The sequence below is a fragment of the Podarcis pityusensis genome (assembly GCF_964106645.2).
Source record: "Podarcis pityusensis genome assembly, chromosome: 6".
In the NCBI taxonomy this organism is placed as follows: Eukaryota; Metazoa; Chordata; class Lepidosauria; order Squamata; family Lacertidae; genus Podarcis; species Podarcis pityusensis.
The window spans coordinates 95,799,796-95,818,541 of NC_138030.1; the positions used below are offsets into that span (position 1 = coordinate 95,799,796).

The 18,746-nt window shown below is 43.8% G+C and overlaps 2 protein-coding genes and 1 long non-coding RNA gene across 7 annotated transcripts in view; 2 read left to right on the forward strand and 1 right to left on the reverse strand.

Annotated features, from left to right (window-relative positions):
• The first annotated feature begins 1,475 nt into the window (after positions 1-1,475).
• Positions 1,476-4,204, forward strand: LOC308480685. Its single transcript, XR_013988228.1, has 2 exons — positions 1,476-1,533; positions 1,739-4,204. It is a non-coding gene; the product is annotated as an uncharacterized lncRNA (long non-coding RNA).
• A 3,353-nt stretch (positions 4,205-7,557) lies between these two features.
• The window catches only part of LOC308480623 (uncharacterized protein), a 125,074-nt gene continuing 113,885 nt past the window's right edge, over positions 7,558-18,746 (reverse strand). For 2 of the 4 annotated variants that reach the window (XM_081012414.1, XM_081012413.1), the window contains exons 2-3: positions 7,849-8,060; positions 7,558-7,709 (exon numbers count right to left, since the gene is read on the reverse strand). In XM_081012414.1, coding sequence (XP_080868540.1) covers positions 7,618-7,709; positions 7,849-8,060 — 304 coding nt within the window. In that variant the 3' untranslated portion in view covers positions 7,558-7,617. Of the gene's footprint in view, positions 7,710-7,848; positions 8,061-8,174; positions 9,022-9,140; positions 9,166-18,746 lie in introns of those variants that run through there. The other 2 variants (XR_013988135.1, XM_081012412.1) reach the window with 2 other exon arrangements.
• The window catches only part of ATF6 (activating transcription factor 6), an 81,140-nt gene continuing 71,614 nt past the window's right edge, over positions 9,221-18,746 (forward strand). The window contains exons 1-6 of one of the 2 annotated variants that reach the window (XM_081012179.1): positions 9,221-9,394; positions 11,529-11,602; positions 15,263-15,350; positions 15,892-15,983; positions 16,658-16,787; positions 17,871-18,077. In XM_081012179.1, the coding sequence (XP_080868305.1) occupies positions 9,343-9,394; positions 11,529-11,602; positions 15,263-15,350; positions 15,892-15,983; positions 16,658-16,787; positions 17,871-18,077 (643 nt within the window). In that variant the 5' untranslated portion in view covers positions 9,221-9,342. The remainder of the gene's footprint in view (positions 9,395-11,528; positions 11,603-15,262; positions 15,351-15,891; positions 15,984-16,657; positions 16,788-17,870; positions 18,078-18,746) is intronic. The other variant, XM_081012178.1, reaches the window with a different exon arrangement.

An 18,746-nucleotide genomic window follows, 5' to 3' on the forward strand; every position in this document is an offset into this window, starting at 1 on the left:
ATAATAATACTGCAAATAGATGAATCCAAAAATACCCATCAACAGAGCTGGGAGAAGAAAGTGAGAGACATGATCCGTAGGTGTGTGGAGCTAGCAGGAGAGACAAAGGGTGGTGTCGCCCCGATTCTGAACCCTTACATTACTTGTTTATTGAGAAAGGGGCCATGTGGGTTTTATGCATTGGTGCACCAAGACACTGGAAAACAGCATCTTTTCCCCTCTTTTTTGCATTTTCAAAAAAGAGGAACAGAGAGCATATTTAACCCCCCTCCCCTTTCCAGTCCCACTTACAACTTCGTACCAAATACAGCATATATACATAGACCATATGACTTCCCTTCCTTGCTTTTCCTGGTTCCTTTGCTTTTTTACTACTCCGCGTAAGCCACATTTTAAATCATCCAATTTGTTATCTATTAAATACTCCATCTATTTCAACGCTGCTGGATTTACTTGAGACCTGCTAAGCTATGTATCTGTCTATACTGGTTCTTGAAATAGTCAATAAACATTATCCATTCCTCTTTATATTCCTTATCTTCATTTTCTCTTATCCTGTTCATCAGACCAGCCAGTTCAGCATATTCAAACATTTTACACTGTCATTCTTCCTTACTGGGGACTATGCTTGTTCTCCACCTTTGTGCCAGTAAGGTTCTAGATGTGGCGGTGGCGTGTAGTAATAAACTCTCTTGTTTTTTGGGGACCTCCATTGTTACTATCCCCAAGAGGAAAATCTCAGGTGTTTGGGGGAAAGTTTTTAAAGTATCTTTTCAAATTCATTATATATAGTTTCCCAATATTCCTTAATTATTTTACAGGACCACCACATATTAATAAAAGATCCCACAATTTAATTACACTTCCCATATATACCTTTTTCTTTTTTAGACATTTTCGCCAATCTGATGGGTCATTTTCATCATATTTTCTTTTGTCGCATAACATGCTGTAAAATTCATATTTCATAATCAATACAGTGACCCACATCTTTTGCCCGCTAAGTCATGCTCAATTTCACAAATTCCTCTTTAGTTTGCCACGCCAACAGCAGTTTGTACATTTTTGATTATACTTTTATATTTGTATCTAATAAGTCTTTGGTAAACGGAGACTTTTGTTCTGCAAAGCCATTTTTCCTATCTATCTTAAACAGTTCATTAATCTGATGTACCTGTGGGCTGTAGCCAATCCATAACCAGATTTCTTAATTCCTCAAGATTTCTGAGTCTTGGTTCCTGGCCTGCAAGATCTAAAATTTCACTGCGCTGCCCTGATGGGGAGCTCGTTTAAGGCCCTGCTGGGGATTCGCCAAGCTTTCCTGGCCTCACCCCGGGATTTTAGGAGGTCACTTCGCCCAGGCGACTCTCCTCTGTTCAGATATTCGGCATTGAGGTGTGCATCTGCAGATCTCTCAACCCTCTTCCCTACATGACAAAAAACGGAAGTGGAAAACAGCATCATCGAGAACACCGTAGGGAAGGAATCTGATTTGTTATTATATATGATCTTGCTTGTTGTATATGAATATAGGTAAAGGTAAAGGTAAAGGTACCCCTGCCCGTGCGGGCCAGTCGTGTCCGACTCTAGGGTTGTGCGCTCATCTCACTTAAGAGGCCGGGGGCCAGCGCTGTCCGGAGACACTTCCGGGTCACGTGGCCAGCGTGACGAAGCTGCTCTGGCGAGCCAGCACCAGCGCAGCACACGGAAACGCCGTTTACCTTCCCGCTATAAATAGGATGGATTATTTCTCTCTCCCTATTTTTTACCTTGCTTTCTTTATGGATTGCATGAAATTTTGATGTATTTCTACAAAGCCATCCTCTGTGGTGAGGAAGATGGGATTCTGTTTCTCTAGTGACTGGTTGGGTTTTCCTGCAGGGGCAAAACTAGACTTTATTTCACCAGGGTCAAAGACCCAGTTTGGCACCCCCCCCTTGCACATTTGCACGCACACACACACACACAGACACACACACACACAGGCTGGGAGCCACAATGGTGCCCCTTTGGAGGCAACCCCCCCTCCGCTCCGGCTAGCCCCTCCATAGCTATGGCTCTGTTTACTGCATCTTTCAACATCTGTTTTCAGTTTAATCAAATTGACACAGATGCACATGTTTCCACTTGGTTGAAAGGATAACCACTGGAGCATGCCAATTTGTGGGCTCATCACATTGCATTCAGTTGTATACCTTGAGATGTCAGTCTAGGGTACCTGAGAGAGGAGAGGTATAGTGACAAGCACCGCTGAAAAAGACAGCCCCGATGAAGTAGCAGGGAATAGCAGAAAATAACAATTGATCCACCAACCCCAAACAAACCATCTGCAACCCTGAGACCAATTTCTCATTTCTCAGATTATTTCTAAATTGGGTGAATCAAAATTTACAGAGAGAAAGAACCAAGATTGGTGTTGCTTGAAAGTAACGTCATGTGACTATACAAATTAATGGGAATGCAAAGTGCTACAAAGAGTAAACTCTGGTGTGGATAAATCTGTAGTCTCTCTCTACCACCCCCACAGCCCCACCCTGTGCACCTGAAAGTACACTTCCCGCTTTCCCTTGGGGTTATAGTGAGACACTGGGTGCGCGGTCCCTGCTTGTTCTGTTCCACCCATCAAGGCTGTGATCCTCAAGGTAAAAATGTCCATGCTTAGGGTGTTCATTTTATAGATAATGAAATGTTTTACTTCTGGGGACAGAGAATTTTGAAGATATTTTCAGTAAACTCTCACTAAAGCTTCTGGAGCTCGTTCTGGTCTCGTGTACCATGATTTTGGGAAGAACAGTCGAGTCTCATTAGGAAACATTATATCTTCGGAAGCCGAAGGCTAAGGAGTAAACTCTACACAAATCTGGACTGGAGTCCCTCAGGCGGTTGTATGGCGCTGTTTACAACCCCTTCTGACAACTCCTGCAGCCCAACTGGTGCCTAACTCTGCTCTCCTTTGAACCGCATCTGCAAGGCCAAGAGAGGGAGTCTTGTCATCTGGGAAGCCCAGGACCTCCAGACACACTGCCCAGTCTTGCTCCCTGGAGAGGTCACTTAGGTACTGCTAAAACAATTGACTTTTTACCTCACCCCCGGAGGGACACTCCATTGCTTCTCGAGACAGACAAATGCCAACATTAAAAAACTATTTGAAAGAATTTTATTTCATTCACAAAAGAAAATCTGATTATGATAAAGGTTTTCAGACAATGCGTGACACATTTATTGATTTAATTTTAACATTTGTCCACTTTAATGTATTATTATATATAGTGTATATAGTTTATAGTAATCAATAAGGGGGTGAGGTGGGAATCAGCTTTGATTGTGGAACTAATGGGTGGGTGCCATGACTATGGATCAATTTACACAGGTTTCCGGAATCTTGTACATGTGGCAATAAAGACTAGGGGTGATGGAGAATAATGCTGAGACTGACCTTGTTTTTCTGACAGAGGGCGATGATGGCCCTGCCTCTAACCCATCACAAAAGCCATCTACAAGACAAAAGGGTAACCTTTTGATGTCACACTGGGAAAAAATTATCCTTTTACACGGAGGTTTTTGGGCAAGGTGTTATGGGAACAAGGAAGCGGAAATCAGAAGAGCTCCGCATGGGGGCTGAAGGTCAGAACCACCTTGGCAGTTTGGCTAAAGGAAGGCTGGGACAGAGGCACGGAGATGTCTTGGAGTCCAGGGCTGCTTTGCTTTCAGGAACCAGCCCCTTGTGAGATGTAATGCTGTGCACCTCTCCATCCCAGAGCCAAGCTCTATATGTGCGAAAAACCATACATCCAAAAGACACTGCAGTGTCTGTTGTGCCTCATTCCAAGGAAGCACAAAGCCTAGTTAATTGCCAAGACTCCTAGAACTTTGCACCCCTCAACAGACATTGGCGTGACCTATCACACTATCGTTCCAGAATGTGCCTATAGGTTCACTTTAAAATGCACAAACTGGATGGAATTTCTCCCCTACCCTGCTCAGTCTCTGTCTTGTCTTCACATATCCACACTTCCATCTAGGAGCAACAACAAGGGAAGGAGCCAAACTGTAGACTCCTGCAGCGAGACCCCGGATTCCCACCCATGCCCACAACTCACAACTGTTGGACAAAAGCACCCCCAAGGATAAAAGGATGATCAAAGACTAGCATGTTTGTAATACAACCTTCATTAGAATAAAATAAAAATTATTTATCTATTTATTTATTTGTCTATTTGGGTTTGTGAGGAAAGGGGAACTGGGCCTTTGGGGGGTGAGCTGTACTGGAGCTGCTGGTCTCACTGCTGTGGCTGCCTGGAAGAGAAAAGATTCTTAATTTTTTAATTTTTTTATTATGTTGATAGCTCATCTTTCCTGCAAGGATCTTAAGGTGGCGCGTGTTATTCTCCCTTTCTCTTCCCATCCCTGAACTCTTCTTGAATCAGGGAGCTGCCTCCCCCTGCCCTCCCGCCAAGGCAGATTCTCTCTGGCCTCCCTGTTCCTCATGAACAAAGAGCAACACTCACCATCAGTATCAGCCTTGGTGGTGTCCATCCCCTGGTTGCTTGGTCAAACATAAATTGTTTTCAGCCTCACTAACGATTCCTTCTCATCTTTCATAACGTTCACTTCATCATCCCATTTCTCCTCCAATTTCTCTTCCTCCTCCTCCTCGCAGACCAGGGGATGGATTTGGGGGGCATGTGTAAAAAGTGTGTCACCAACGTGTAAAGTTTGGAAAGCCCTGGGTTAGAGTGTTGGACTAAGACCTGGGAAACCAGGGTGCAAATCACTGGGTGGCCTTGTTTTCTTCTGCCCTGGACGCTTGGACCCAAATCCATGGAAACAAGTTACAAGAAAAGAGAATCCGGCTAAACATCAGGAAGAACTTTCTCATGGCAAGAGCCTGTCAACTCTGGAGCGGTCTCCCTTGGACTCTCCTTCCTTGGAGGATTTTAAGCAGAGATTGGATGGCCATCTGTCAGGGATACGTTACCTGAGATTCCTGTGTTGCAGGGATCTGGACTACTAGATGATCCTTGGGGTCCCTTCCAGATCTACGATCCCAGGAATATAATGAGCCATTACCAGACGTCCCTCATTGCCGGGTACAGTCCCAGGACAAAATCTGTCCCCGGAATGTCCCCGGATTCTAATTAATGTCCCCGGATTTGTTCCCAGAGAGTGGTGGCTGTTACGGCGTCGGCAGCTTTGACAATGTTTGTGCGCGCAAGGCGAGCCCCAGGCAGCGAGCAGCACACACCCAAACTGCGCTCGCTCCCTGTCCCCTCGTCACTCACAGCCTCCTGGAGCAGCTGATAGGCACTTGGGCTGAACCTCGGCAGGCCTGGCTGCGGCCTCTCCACTCGTCCACTCCTCCGACCTCGTGGTGGGCTGCGGGGCCTGTCAGTCACGCTCCCTTAGAATCATAGAGTTGGAATAGACCACAAGGGCCATCGAGTCCAACCCCCTGCCAAGCAGGACTTCTCCCCGGACTCCAATGTTTGCCCCTGAACTTATGCAGCCAAGCGCAGCAGAGCCCGTTGGAGCGCCCCACCCTGCCCTCTCAGGTAGCCCGGAAGATGGCGGCGGCGAGAGGCGCTGTTGCCGCTGCTGTTGCTGGTGCGGACGGCTGGGCTGCATTAGGCGAGCGGGAAAATTTCCCCCCACTCCCACCCTCCTCCTCCTCCTCCTGCTGCCGCTTCCGCTTCTTTATTGCTGTTTCGGCAGGAACCGATGCCGGGGATGGCCTTGCTGTGAGGGCTGAGGGGAGACGCAGAGGGCACATGGTTTATGACGCTCCTTCTCAAATGTCTGGATTTGAGAGGGGTGCAGACGCAAGGAAAGGATCGCTGATGGCGCTCATAAAGGCGGGGCGCGGTTATTGCCCGACCAAAGGAGACAAACCCCCTCTCGCCTCCTCGCTTGTAAATAAAAAATAAAGAATACTCCGCCACATGGCTCCACCCCTCCCTATTGCATTTTTCTCTGCCTGAAGAGTCGGACAGAAAATAGGGAAGGTTCGTATTAAAATACAGTGATACCTCGGGTTAAGAACTTACCGTATTTTTTGCTCTATAAGACTCACTTTTTCCCTCCTAAAAAGTAAGGGGAAATGTGTGTGCGTCTTATGGAGCGAATGCAGGCTGCGCAGCTATCCCAGAAGCCAGAACAGCAAGAGGGATTGCTGCTTTCACTGCGCAGTGATCCCTCTTGCTGTTCTGGCTTCTGAGATTCAGAATATTTTTTTTCTTGTTTTCCTCCTCCAAAAACTAGGTGTGTCTTGTGGTCTGGTGCGTCTTATAGAGCGAAAAATACGGTAATTCGTTCCGGAGGTCCATGCTTAACCCGCAACTGTTCTTAACCTGAAGCACCACTTTAGCTAATGGGTCTCCTGCTGCCGCTGCGCCACCAGAGCATGATTTCTGTTCTCATCCTGAAGCAAAGTTCTTAACCCGAGGTAATATTTCTGGGTTAGCGGAGTCTGTAACCTGAAGCATATGTAACCTGAAGCGTATGTAACCCAAGGTACCACTGTAGCTTTGGCTATCCATCCGTTTGTATTCCTCATGTGCCTTTTTCTGGGACAACCTGACTCTCTGTCCTCTCTCTACCCCTCCTTTTTTTGTTCCTTCCTTCCTTCCTTCTTTTTCGATGATGCTATCTGAATGGTTTCACAGTCATCTCATCTGTGCTGCGCCAGCATGGGATCTTGAGGTGCTGCCCTTGACTCCGCTTGCCGGGCCTGGGTGTATGGGGTGCCCCTGGAGAGAATTCCCCTCCCACTTGGGAGGCTTCCGCTGGCAAGGTGGGTGTGCAGGTGAATGCGGACAGGAAGGCTGGTGATCTCTCACTGCCCTGCCCTTCTCTTCTTTATAGTTTATGATTTTCAGTTTGATACATTCCAATAATTTTACAATCATTTTAACATTTCAAAACTCGACTTCCTTCCCCCTTTCTGCTGTTCCTTAATTTTTTTTTAATGTTTTCTGCATATCCAAATGAATTAATTTGTTCATCTATTCAAGTACTTTAAATATATACAGTGGTATCTCGGGTTAAGAACTTAATTCGTTCCGGAGGTCCATGCTTAACCCGAAACTGTTCTTAACCTGAAGCACCACTTTAGCTAATGGGTCTCCTGCTGCCGCTGCGCCACCAGAGCATGATTTCTGTTTTCATCCTGAAGCAAAGTTCTTAACCCGAGGTAATATTTCTGGGTTAGCGGAGTCTGTAACCTGAAGTGTCTGTAACCTGAAGCGTATGTAACCCGAGGTACCACTGTATACTCTTATAAAACTGCAGGTTATTACAATGTTTTTATCTGTTTACAGTTTATTTGTAAATCTCCAATAAACAATTTCCATTCTTTTATAAACAGTTGGTTATCTTGCTTTCTTATTTTCCCGGTAAGTTTCGCCATTTCGGCATGTTCCATAAGTTTTTGTATCCATTCTTCTTTCGCTGAGATGTATTCTTCTTCTTTCCATTTTTGGGCAAGTAACTTTCTTGCCCATCCTCACAACTGTTGGGAAAAAGAACCCCCGGGGATAAAAACATGATCAAAGACTAGTATATTTGTATTCCAAACTTTATTTAAATCCTGTTATATACTGAGTTTTCAAATTTCTTTATTTATATATTTGGAATTGTGGGGAGGGGGGAACTGGGCGTGGGAGGGGGGGTAAGAGCTCCGCTTGAGCTGCTGGTCTCACTGCTGCCGTTGCCTGGAAGAGAAAAGAAGAGAAAGGATTCTTAATATTTTAATTGATTATTATGCTGATAACCCATCTTTCTGCACCCTCCGCCCCACTGCCAGATTTTCTCTGGTCTCCCTGTTCCTGAGGAAGAAAGATCAACACTCACCATCCACGTTGTTATCGGTGGACTCCATCCCCTGGTCGCATGGTCTCACAAAAATCGATCTGATCTTCACCACCTCCTCCTTTCCGTCCTTCATGATGTTTACCTCCTCCTTCCACTCATCTCCTTCCTCCTCCTGGCAGACCAGGGGATGTATCTTGGGCAACCGGCAGCAGGAGACCAGCAGCCCGCGGAGCCTCCTCAGACTTCGGAACCTAGGGAAGAAGAGGAAACAATGAGGAAATGGGTTCTAGAGATCTCTGTGCTGGATTTGGGGCACCTGGCAGCTAAACCTCCCCTACGTTTCAGAAAGGAGAAATCCTACTTACACTTTTGATGAAGAGAGTCTCTGAAATCTCTGCCGCAACATCTCTGATCTCCTTCACTAGCTATCCTCAAATGGTTGCTCTTCCCAAAGTGCTCAGCCAAGTCACTCAGCAGGGGGACGTGTCACAATGGAGGACATGACCCCCTTACTTTAGCTATCTTGCTTAATAAGGGGCATTGTTCCCCTTAACCTTCACTTTTCAGATCTATCTTTCAGTGGGTTAAGCGGTTTTATTCCATTTATTTAGAAAAGATCTCAAGCTGGCTTCATCCAGCCCGGTGCATTTCTGGGCCCCCCTTTTTCAACACGGTGGGGTCACCAAGGGAAAGCACTTGTGGCCTCGACTACGGCTGCTGTTTCTCACTTCATAGTTCAAAATAACCCCTCTCCACATCCTGTAGTAATCTGTCCAGTATTACATTTCAATGTACCCCAAGCTCTACATTGGATTCTTGGCTATTAAAAACTGGTTAAAACCATTTTATTTCATTCACAAAAGAAAACCTGACATGGGATTCTGATCAAGGTTTATAGACATTTATTGATCCTTTTTGTAAGTTATTATTTGTCTACTTTAGTGTATTATTTATATATAGTAATCAAGAAGGGGTTGGGGTGGGAAGCAGTTTTGAATATGAAACTGGTGGGTGGCTGTCATGAGTTCAGATCCATTTCATAGAATCATGGAATCTTAGAGTTGGAAGGGAGCCAGGGGTCATCTAGTCCAACCCCCTGCAATGCAGGAATTTCAGCGACAGCATCCCTGACAGATGGCCATCCAAGCTCTGCTGGAAAACCTCCCAGGAAAGGGGTGGACGGCATAAGGAAGGTTGGGACACGAAGGGGGAGGAGGATTTTATGCGCTGTTGTTTTGAAAGCGCGGGGATCTGCAAGAGGCCAGAGCGAAGCGCCGGCCCTTCGAGGGGGAGAGCGGCTCGGCTTCTTATTCAACGTGTTGATGGCGAACTGGTTCGCACGCCGGAAAGCCCGCACGAGGCAGCGCCTGGAAGGCTTCGGCGGACTCCCTTCCTCCCTGCCTCCCTCCCTCCGCCTTGGGGCCGCCGGGCCTGGCCGTGGGAGGCGGGGCGCCTCGCTGACAGGAAGTACACGTGTGTGACTGGAATCCCACGAGCTGTGCGCGCCATCCCGGAAGCGGCCGGCGAAGCGAGATGGCGGCGGCCGTGGCCGGCTGGGAGCCGGGGGAGCCGGGCGGCGAGTGGGGTAAGGCGCGCGCCCGGCTGGGCAGCTGAGGGGGCCGCGGGGACGGGGCCCGGCCCCTCTCTCTCCCCACCCCGAGCTCGGCTTGCCGGCTAATTTTCTTTCTGCCTGTGCGTCCTGACGTACAATGTCTCCCTCCTCCCCCCCCCCCCAATCCTGTGAGGAGCAGTTTAGGGCCGGGCGGGAGCAGGGGGGGACCCGGGGGGGGGGCAGACCCAGCCCCCGTCAAGGGCCGCCTCCCCCGGGCAGCCTCTTGGCAAATGTCCGCTTCCTCCTGGCTTGGCTCCTGCTCTGGGCTTCCCCTCTGGCGGGGGGGGGGGACCCTTTTGTGGTTCTCCCCAGGCGCCAAAACGCCTTAAGAGTGACTGGCTGGCAGAAGCCGGGTTTCCCTGAGCCCTCGCCTCGCAGTCTTTTATTCTTCTTGCTTTGCTTATTAAATGCCTGTGCCGCCCTTCCCCCAGGGACAGAGGCATCCCCTGCTCCAGTGCAGCACCTGACATTAATAAGAATATAATATAATAATAAATTTTATTCATATCCCGCCCTCCCCAGCCGAAGCCGGGCTCAGGGCGGCCAACAACAATAAAACAGTACAAAAGTACAGCACAGAGTACTTAGAGTTGTGTTGAAAGATTCAGGACCGAGGAAAGGAAGTGCCTAGTTAAACCTGTGGAACTCCATCCCACCAGAGGCAGACTTGGATGCCTTTGAAAAAGGATTGGAGGAGAGGGCTGGCAGTGGCTACTAACCAGGATGGCTATGCTCTGCCTCCACAATTTCTTCTGAATACAGTACCAGTTGCTGGGAACTATGGGAATGGAGAGTGCTCTTGTGCATGGATCCTGCTCACTGGTTTCCCACAGGCAGATACCTGGCTGGCCATTGTGAGTACAGGATGCTGGACTAGATAGATAGGCCGTTGCCTATTCTTATGTTCTTACATTAGTGCTTACATATATGCTTTCATGGACGCGGGTGGTGCTGTGGGTTAAACCACAGAGCCTAGGACTTGCTGATCAGAAGGTCGGCGGTTCGAATCCCCATGATGGGGTGAGCTCCCGTTGCTCGGTCCCTGCTCCTGCCAACCTAGCAGTTCAAAAGCACGTCAAAGTGCAAGTAGATAAATAGGTACCGCTCTGGCGGGAAGGTAAATGACGTTTCCTTGTGCTGCTCTGGTTCGCCAGAAGCGGCTTAGTCATGCTGGCCACATGACCCGGCAGCTGTACGCCGGCTCCCTCGGCCAATAAAGCGAGATGAGTGCCGCAACCCCACAACTGGACCTAATGGTCAGGGGTCCCTTTACCTTTACCTATATTCTTTCATATGAATTGCCTCATAATCCCCCCCCCCAACAGACACACATACACACGTAAGCAGGTATTAGAAGCGGGTTCTGAGGGATAATATGCTACTTAGGCCCGCAAGGCATCTTTCTTTGGTTTACATAGTCAATATACTGGCTTTTGGAGTGGGGGTGGAATTAAGACTGCAATCCTGAACATCTTTACTTGCAATTAAATGTTTCTAAAAAATCAGTGGAATCTATTTGAAGTAAACTTCGTACATGAACATTCTCTTGTTGATTCTGACAATCTGTTTAAGCCTCCTCAGGTCTCTTTTAAAACTTATTGGCACTGAAGTGTTCGTTCTTGCGTCTATATGTCTCCTATCATCCCATGGTAAATGAGAGCTTTGGAGTGAAATTAAATTGATAAATGGCATGTAGGAAAGAAAGGTGTTCATCCTTCTCTCTCCATGCTGATCACTGAATTCTGTTGTCTCCAGTCAGTCATAGATCACTTATTCTCTCTTAACTTGACCCAAAGAGTACTGCTTGAAGAATAATCCTCTGTAAATTGCAACACAGTTATTCTGTCCTGTATATTTTGCCTGCTTAGTAAACAGTTCCTACCTGGACAAGTGTATATCTTTTATAAAAAATAATCCTGAATTTTGGAAGCAGTAAATTAATCATAGTAAACACTTGAGTCATGTGTACCCGCTGCAGTACTTGCAGGATAGAGAATTAGTGGTTTCTCAATTCTGGGTAACAGGAAAACTGACTATCAGTACCTGCTCAGCTTTGACTTGCATGCCTTAATGTTCTCTCCCATTCATGTTGATTTACATCCTCCAGAGTCTCTTCTCTTCACTGAAATTGGTGATCTGATAGAAGATGAATTGCAGCTAAATGCAGAGAATGAAACTTATGTAAGTCGTTGTAGTATGGATAGTTGCATGACCCTACAGTGTATTTAATCAACGCGTAAAACTCCCTTGGTTTTAGTTAGTACAGTATTTGTTGCTTGCACCCGTTACAACTTTACCTAGTGCAATATTATTTCTCTCCTGCACTAGCACAAATTTGGAAGCATTTCTTTCTACATAGTTCTTTCTACTTAATGCATGCATGCAGCTTAATTTAGCAATCAGTAACACAACCATATTCTGACTTGCACTTTCAACAGTGTGTTTATTACCATTGCACAAGAGAACGTAAGTGAAGCTTTGTATTTTTAACATTTTCTGTGAATCCCTTTGGTATGAATTGACTATTCAACAAACTCCTTACTTATCTTCAGTTGCAATCTTGCTGGTGCTCATTTGTATTTAAAAGCTGAAATATGTTCATAGTCAATCCCTGTAATGTTGGGTGCTTTTATCATGATACTGTAACCAAAAAAATGTGGCTTTGAAACCTGGGACTTCGTGTTTTTCTGGAACTGGAGAAAAGTAAAATATTAACTTTTAAAACATATTTAAGCTGCTGTGTAGGCTTAAAATGATCTTGAGATGTGCTCAATTGATAGTTTTTATTGAAAAGCTCTTTCTCTTCAGTAGCACATAGATGCTTTAAAAAACATAAGTAGTATTTTTTTTTTACTCTGTATGTAAGAGAAGCATATTCATGTATTAATTCTGCCTCCAATTTGTTTATGTGTAACAAATGTTCTACATGTGCTGGCAGGTATGTACTGGATGTTTTAGGCAACCAGCTTTTAGCTTTATGGCCTTAGTATGTTGTTTTATCTGATTCTATGTAAACATTTATTTCAACATTTGATATCCAGAATGTGTGTGGCATATATTATCTTGGAATAACCCTTTAAGCACACAATACTGTATTGTTAATGTTTGGACAGCCTGAAATTTCAAACTCAGAAGTCACGGGCTGCTAATGAACATAGTGGAAAATGTACAGAAAAACATTTTTGTTTCAAATAGGCAAAGTGTTCTGTAGCTCTCCAGCCATATCTAGAAAGGCCTGACATATGCATCTGGTGAACAGGTGATCTAGATTCTAGGAATCTAGACTTAAGAGATGTAAAGGGAATAAATAAAGGCTGAGGACATGTTGAAACTGATGCCTCTCACAAATGCCTGAGCATTTTCAGACAAAGACCCTCATTTAACTTCAGCCTGCTTGATAGATTATTGTTAGCAAAAGTAAATGAAGTAGTGGGTGATATTCAACTGTTTTCTCATATTAGAACTATTTAAATTTTGGAACATGTCTAAATTATGTTTCATTTCAGTGGGTCTACTCCGAGTCAAACTTAGTTGAATGCCCAGTATTTTAAAAAAATAATTTTTATTGAGTTTTCAATTTTCTATATTTTAGAATAAACATTTTACAAACTTTGAAATATCCAATGACTTCCCTTCTTCTCCTTTCATAGTTCATATTACATATTGTACTTTCCTGCATAATTTCCTTAACCATTCAAGTCAATTTTCCACTTGTACATCAATCAAATATTGTTTTCTCTGTTGAATTTATCTTAATACTGCCAGCATTTTCAGCTGTGTACAATTGTTTTCTATATATTCAATATTTTCCAGTCTTCTTTAAATATATGTTCTTCTTGCTCTCTTATTCTGCATGTTAAGCCTGTAAGTTCTGCATATTCTAGCATCATATTCTAGAGCCAATCCTCTTTACAAGGGACCTCACTCACTTTCCATTTTGGGGCTAACAGAACATTTTTAAACCAGACAACCTTTCTAAAACATGTTTTTGACCAACATTTTGGTTTTGTCTGAATTTATTTTAAAACCTGCCACTTCCCCAAGCCTTTTTTAATTTCTTCTAGTGCTTTGGGAACGCTCTCCCATGGTTGTTCCAATGTTAACACCGCATCATCAGCAAATGTCCTTAATTTATAGACCCTTCGCCCCACTTCAGTACCTTTAATTTTCCTATTTCTCCTTATATTCTGAAGTAATATTTCTAACCTCAAGATAAATAACAACGGAGATAGGGGACAACCTTGTCTAGTTCCTTTTCTTATTTGACATTTTTCTGAGAGAATATTATTTACTAATATATTTGCAGACTGAATAGCGTAAATTGTTTTAATACCTGCTAGAAATGAATTACCTGTCTCCATCTTTTCTAAAACCTTGATCATAAATGACCAGGAAATATTATCAAAGGCTTTCTCCATGTCTAGAAAGATCAATTTTTTCATTCCTTCCAGGTACTCAAATTAATTACATTTCTTATTTTATATTTCACTTGTCAGCTTGGTATAAAACTGGCCTGGTCTCTGTGGACTGACTCGGTCAATGTCCTTTTCAATCTATCAGCCAAAATTGTGGCAAATAGTTTATAGTCACAATTCAATAAAGAAATAGGTCTATAATTCTTAGTCTTTGTTAGATCACTATCTTGTTTAGGGATCAAAGTAATAAATGCATCTTTCCAAGAAGCTAAAACAGTGCCAGTCACCAAAATTCTATTCATGGTGTATTTAAGTGGTTCTATAAGTACATCCTGAAACTTTTTAAAATAAATTGTGGTAAGTCCATCTGGTCTCGATGCTTTGCCCATCTTCATTCAGCTTATTGCCACTTGCAGTTCCAAAATCAATATTGGTGCATTCAAAATTACAGTGGTACCTCAGGTTAAGTACTTAATTCGTTCTGGAGGTCTGTTCTTAACCTGAAGCACCACTTTAGCTAATGGGGCCTTCTGCTGCTTCTGCGCTGGTGGTGCACGATTTCTATTCTCATCCTGAAGCAAAGTTCTTAACCTGAGGTAATATTTCTGGGTTAGCGGAGTCTGTAACCTGAAGCGTATGTAACCTGAAGTGTATGTAACCCGAGGTGCCACTGTACTGTTTTTCTTTAGACACTCAGGTATAATATAATCACTCAAATAAGAGTCCATTTTCTTAATACCCTCCTCCTCACAACAATATAAAGAAGTGTAAAAAAATGTCCTTTAAAATATAGAAGTGGTTATATGCAGTGTAGTGGTTATAGTCATGGGGTTTTTTTCCCCTTAAGGGTCATTCATTTAAGCTTCTCAATTTGACCACCCTATCCCCTTCTCTTATTTGCGATGGCAGACTTTTTTTGTTACCTTGATTTCTTCAAACAGCTTGTTCCCTTGCAGGGCAGACTCCCTTTTTGTTCTCCAGTCAATACACCAAATAGATCCAATAGTTCAAAATAATTCAGAATTAATCCTTTTGTTTCTTTGATTGAATTTTGGAAAATTTTCCACTCCTGAGAGAGGAATGACAAGGTAGCTTGCTGCTGGAGTGCGTTAGAGCCCAGTGACCACGGCTCAACCACTGGGATGACCTGGCTCCTTGTGGAACCAAGCGGACCCATTGGGAGCTCGCTTTGGTCACTGTGGGACCCCTCAATGTCCTGGTCATCTCCAGGACCTTCTTTGGGGTGCTTGTTGCCTCTGAGCTACCCCAAAACTCCAAAAAAGCGGCAGCCGGGTCACTGCGATAGCAGCACCTGCTTCCTTCTCCCCTTGCCGCAAACCGAAAGTCTACCTAGTATTTCTTGAATATACCGCTTATTCAGTTTGCTTCTCTCTCTATTTCTAATTTTGCTCACTTTAATTTGTAGGAAAACAATCTTTGTGATTTTGACTTTGACTTGGATCTGATACATTGGGACTTGGACTCCTGTGATGTTTCAAAGCAGATCCCAGCAGGTAATCTCCGGATGGGTTGCTCATCGCAAAATATTAGATGCTGCTTCTGAAATACACCCATTTTTCACACAGCTTAAGTGCTTGGCGTTGACACGGTAGTAATGAGACCTCTTGCATAAGATAACATTAGAGGAGCCCTGGTGGATCAGACCAAAGGCCATTTTAGTCCAGCATTCTGTTCTTGCAGTGGACAACTGAATGTTGATAGCAAGCCCACAAGCAGGACCTGAGTGCAACAACACTTTGTTGTGCTGACTTTAAACCATAATGAATTCTCCCTAAATCAATGGAAAATCTCTTTGCTCATATCCTGATAGTCTGGATATGGGGAAAGTAGTCTGATCCAAGGGGAAATGATGTATAAGGTTCCTAACTTCATGCTGTGTTTTAATCTTTCTAAAGAAGGGACACTGGGGAACCCAAACACTCAAACCAAAGAGGATATTAACTCATTAAATCTATTTCAGCTTCATACAATCCAGATTTCTACACATATAGGCACCTATTTAGTCTTACATTCATTTACATCCTCATTTTGCAGATGTAGACTGTGAAGTGGAGCCCCCCTCGCCAGCCACTTCAGCTGATTCAGTTCCTTCTCCTCTATCTGTGGATTCTCCGGCACATGTACCTGTAAGCAGCTGAACATTTTGTGCTAGTCACATGCAGTGGGGTAGCATTTAATGGAGTTAGAATTCAGAGCTGTAGGTAGTTTTTAAAGTTGCATAGAAGTGATTGCTTTTCGTCTCTGCTATGTAACTTCCATGTTCTTCTGCCGATGTTTTCTAGCAAATACCTGGGAGCAAACCAGAATTAAGGCTCTGCTGCAGTAGGAATGATGCAAGGAATAAATTATTGTACTCTCCTTGAGGTTAAGGGCAGGTGACTTGCCCAAGGCCATTGAGTGAGTCTTTGACTGATTTGATATTTGCCTACGAATTTTCCAAACCTAGAGACTGATATGGTTCATTGCAAGTCCTCATCTATTACAATTCATGGTTTTTATTAACTGAAATTCTATTTGGGGCTGCTGTACGTTCTCCCCCTCAACCTCCGCACCCTTTAATCCACCATTTCCAGCTACTGTGATAACTGCAAATATTCCAAGATACTGGGTATAAATGGCTTACATAGGACTTAATGAGCTGGGTTGGGATCTTGAAGATTTAGCATAGCATGCCATAGATAGCGTGTGAACAGAGTGCAGATTTGAAAATAGACTTTTTATTAGCATGTGTTCGTCTTCTACTTATTTATTGCAACTGGAATTGACTCATTTTGTTTCGTTTTTGTTTTTACTTTCTCAGGAGGGTGTAGAGCTGGGCTCTAGTTCCCACCCATCACCTGTGTCTTTGTATGACAGGGGCTCTCAAAGTCTTTCCTCACCTGTAGGACGAAAGGAGAAGAAGCCTCCACCCAGAACATCAAACCGCTCGGGTATAACAGATATGTTTGCTCTGGCCATCTGCATTATAGGAGTCATAATCCTGGCCTCTCTTCCATTATAAGTGTGACTGAGAATTAGGGCTGTCACTCAGTTTAAAATAGCTGAGAAAATGAATTGTATGAGTTTTAATTGATCAGTATATATGCGTAAGTTTGCATATGTATAAACAGTAGTTCTGAAGAAAGAGTCATTCTTCGTTTTTAAGAGATGTATCAGAAAGCATCAGCACCGTAGATGTCAGTGATGATTCCTACTACCTGCAGCTTTTGTAAATAATTGTATTAAAAATCGTTAGCAATATTTTAAAATTTTGACACAGAATTATTTGGCATCTTTAAAAACCTTAAGACCATTCACTAAACCCTGTGTATTGGACACTTGAAATGTGCTATATAAATTACTATTGTTGATGTTAGTGATCTGTCCCCTTTTTCATCTAGCTTCCTTTTCTGGTTGTTGATTCTTAGAGGGGGCTTGCAGTGACCTCTTGATGTCACAAACATTTAGAATTAAAGGATGGTTGCTTACACAAGTTCAACATATATGAAGCTAGTTTGAAATGTACATGTTTTTAATAGTTTTAATCATAAGTAGCTTCCAGGTTTTGTTGATATTTAAAAGCAGATTTTGTGCTTAGGCTATCTTGAATGGTTCCCTTCATCTGATGCACTTTCTACTTGAGTAAGGATTCGTACCTCAGTAGCAGAGCATCCAGATAGGAGATCCCTTGTCTGAAACCCTAGAGAATCGCTGCTAGTTAGTGTAGTCCCAAAAAGCAAAAGCTCAACAACTCTGACAATGGGTAGATCAATGCCAGTTTTTTTATACTGTGAGTAGATCACAGTCTCTTGGAAGCTGGACGTCTCTAGATCAACACAAGGGTCTGATTATATAAGGCAGCTTCCTATGTTCTTGCTTTCCTCCCTGCTCTCCTGGCCTATGATGTCACCTCTGTTGAGGTGCATGACTGCTTATCTTGATGCTAATGCATGTCCTGGATAAAAAGGAACCAGTAATTGTAATCTTTTTGGAAGAGCACTTCAATTTCAATCCAGTTTCATTCTGTTCTCCAGCAAATGGATCTTCTGTGACCTCCAGTCGATGTAGTCAGCCAGCCTCCAAACCTTTGGTTCAACCTAAACCTTTGTTGCCTGCCTTTCGGGAGCCTCAGACCAGCATCAGTGTTCATGCAAAAGCTATTGTCATTCCAGCTCTTCAAACACTCTTGGCACTGCCAAAGCAGCAGCCAGTTGTTGCTATCCAGCCAGCACCTGCAAAAGGTATGTGAGCAGTTGGTGGAGGGTGGAAAGCTTGGCTCTCATGTGTGAAAAGGAAACTGGATCAGTGCCAGTTTTCTTAAGCAAGGTGGGTTGCCAATGTTTTTAAATTGCTTTAATATAGAACTATCTTTAATGTACGCAGTTAAGCAGCTTCAACCCTCAGGCTCATTATGCATGTTCAGTTTTGGCACCCAGTGGAGAAATGGTCAAGTACTACTTTGTAGGTCCTTTCTATAGTAAGACCAAGGATGCAAAGAGCCATCTATGTGCCCAAGCATAGATGACTTTTAAAAGCATTGTGAGTTAATGGAAGATGCAAACTTTAAACATTTATTAGTTGTCTTTCAACATTTTTTCAAAAAAGATCTCCACATGATTTACAAAGAAGAACGTACCCATCAATTACCGTATACATTAATGCTCTTCAGCAGCCAAGGTGGAATGTCTGGCTGGTAAACATTCCTGGGAAACCACACCCTCCTCCGGGGTTCTTCCTGCTCAAGGAACCATCTGCATACAGTAGCTTAATAATGATGTCTAAGTGACACCTCTGTGTTCAGAGGCAGTATTTCTCTGATTACCTGACACTGAGTCATAATCAATAAGAAATACACCTCCAGCTTTCTTCTGCTTCTAAGCTTCCTGACAGTATTTGATGGGCCACTGCTG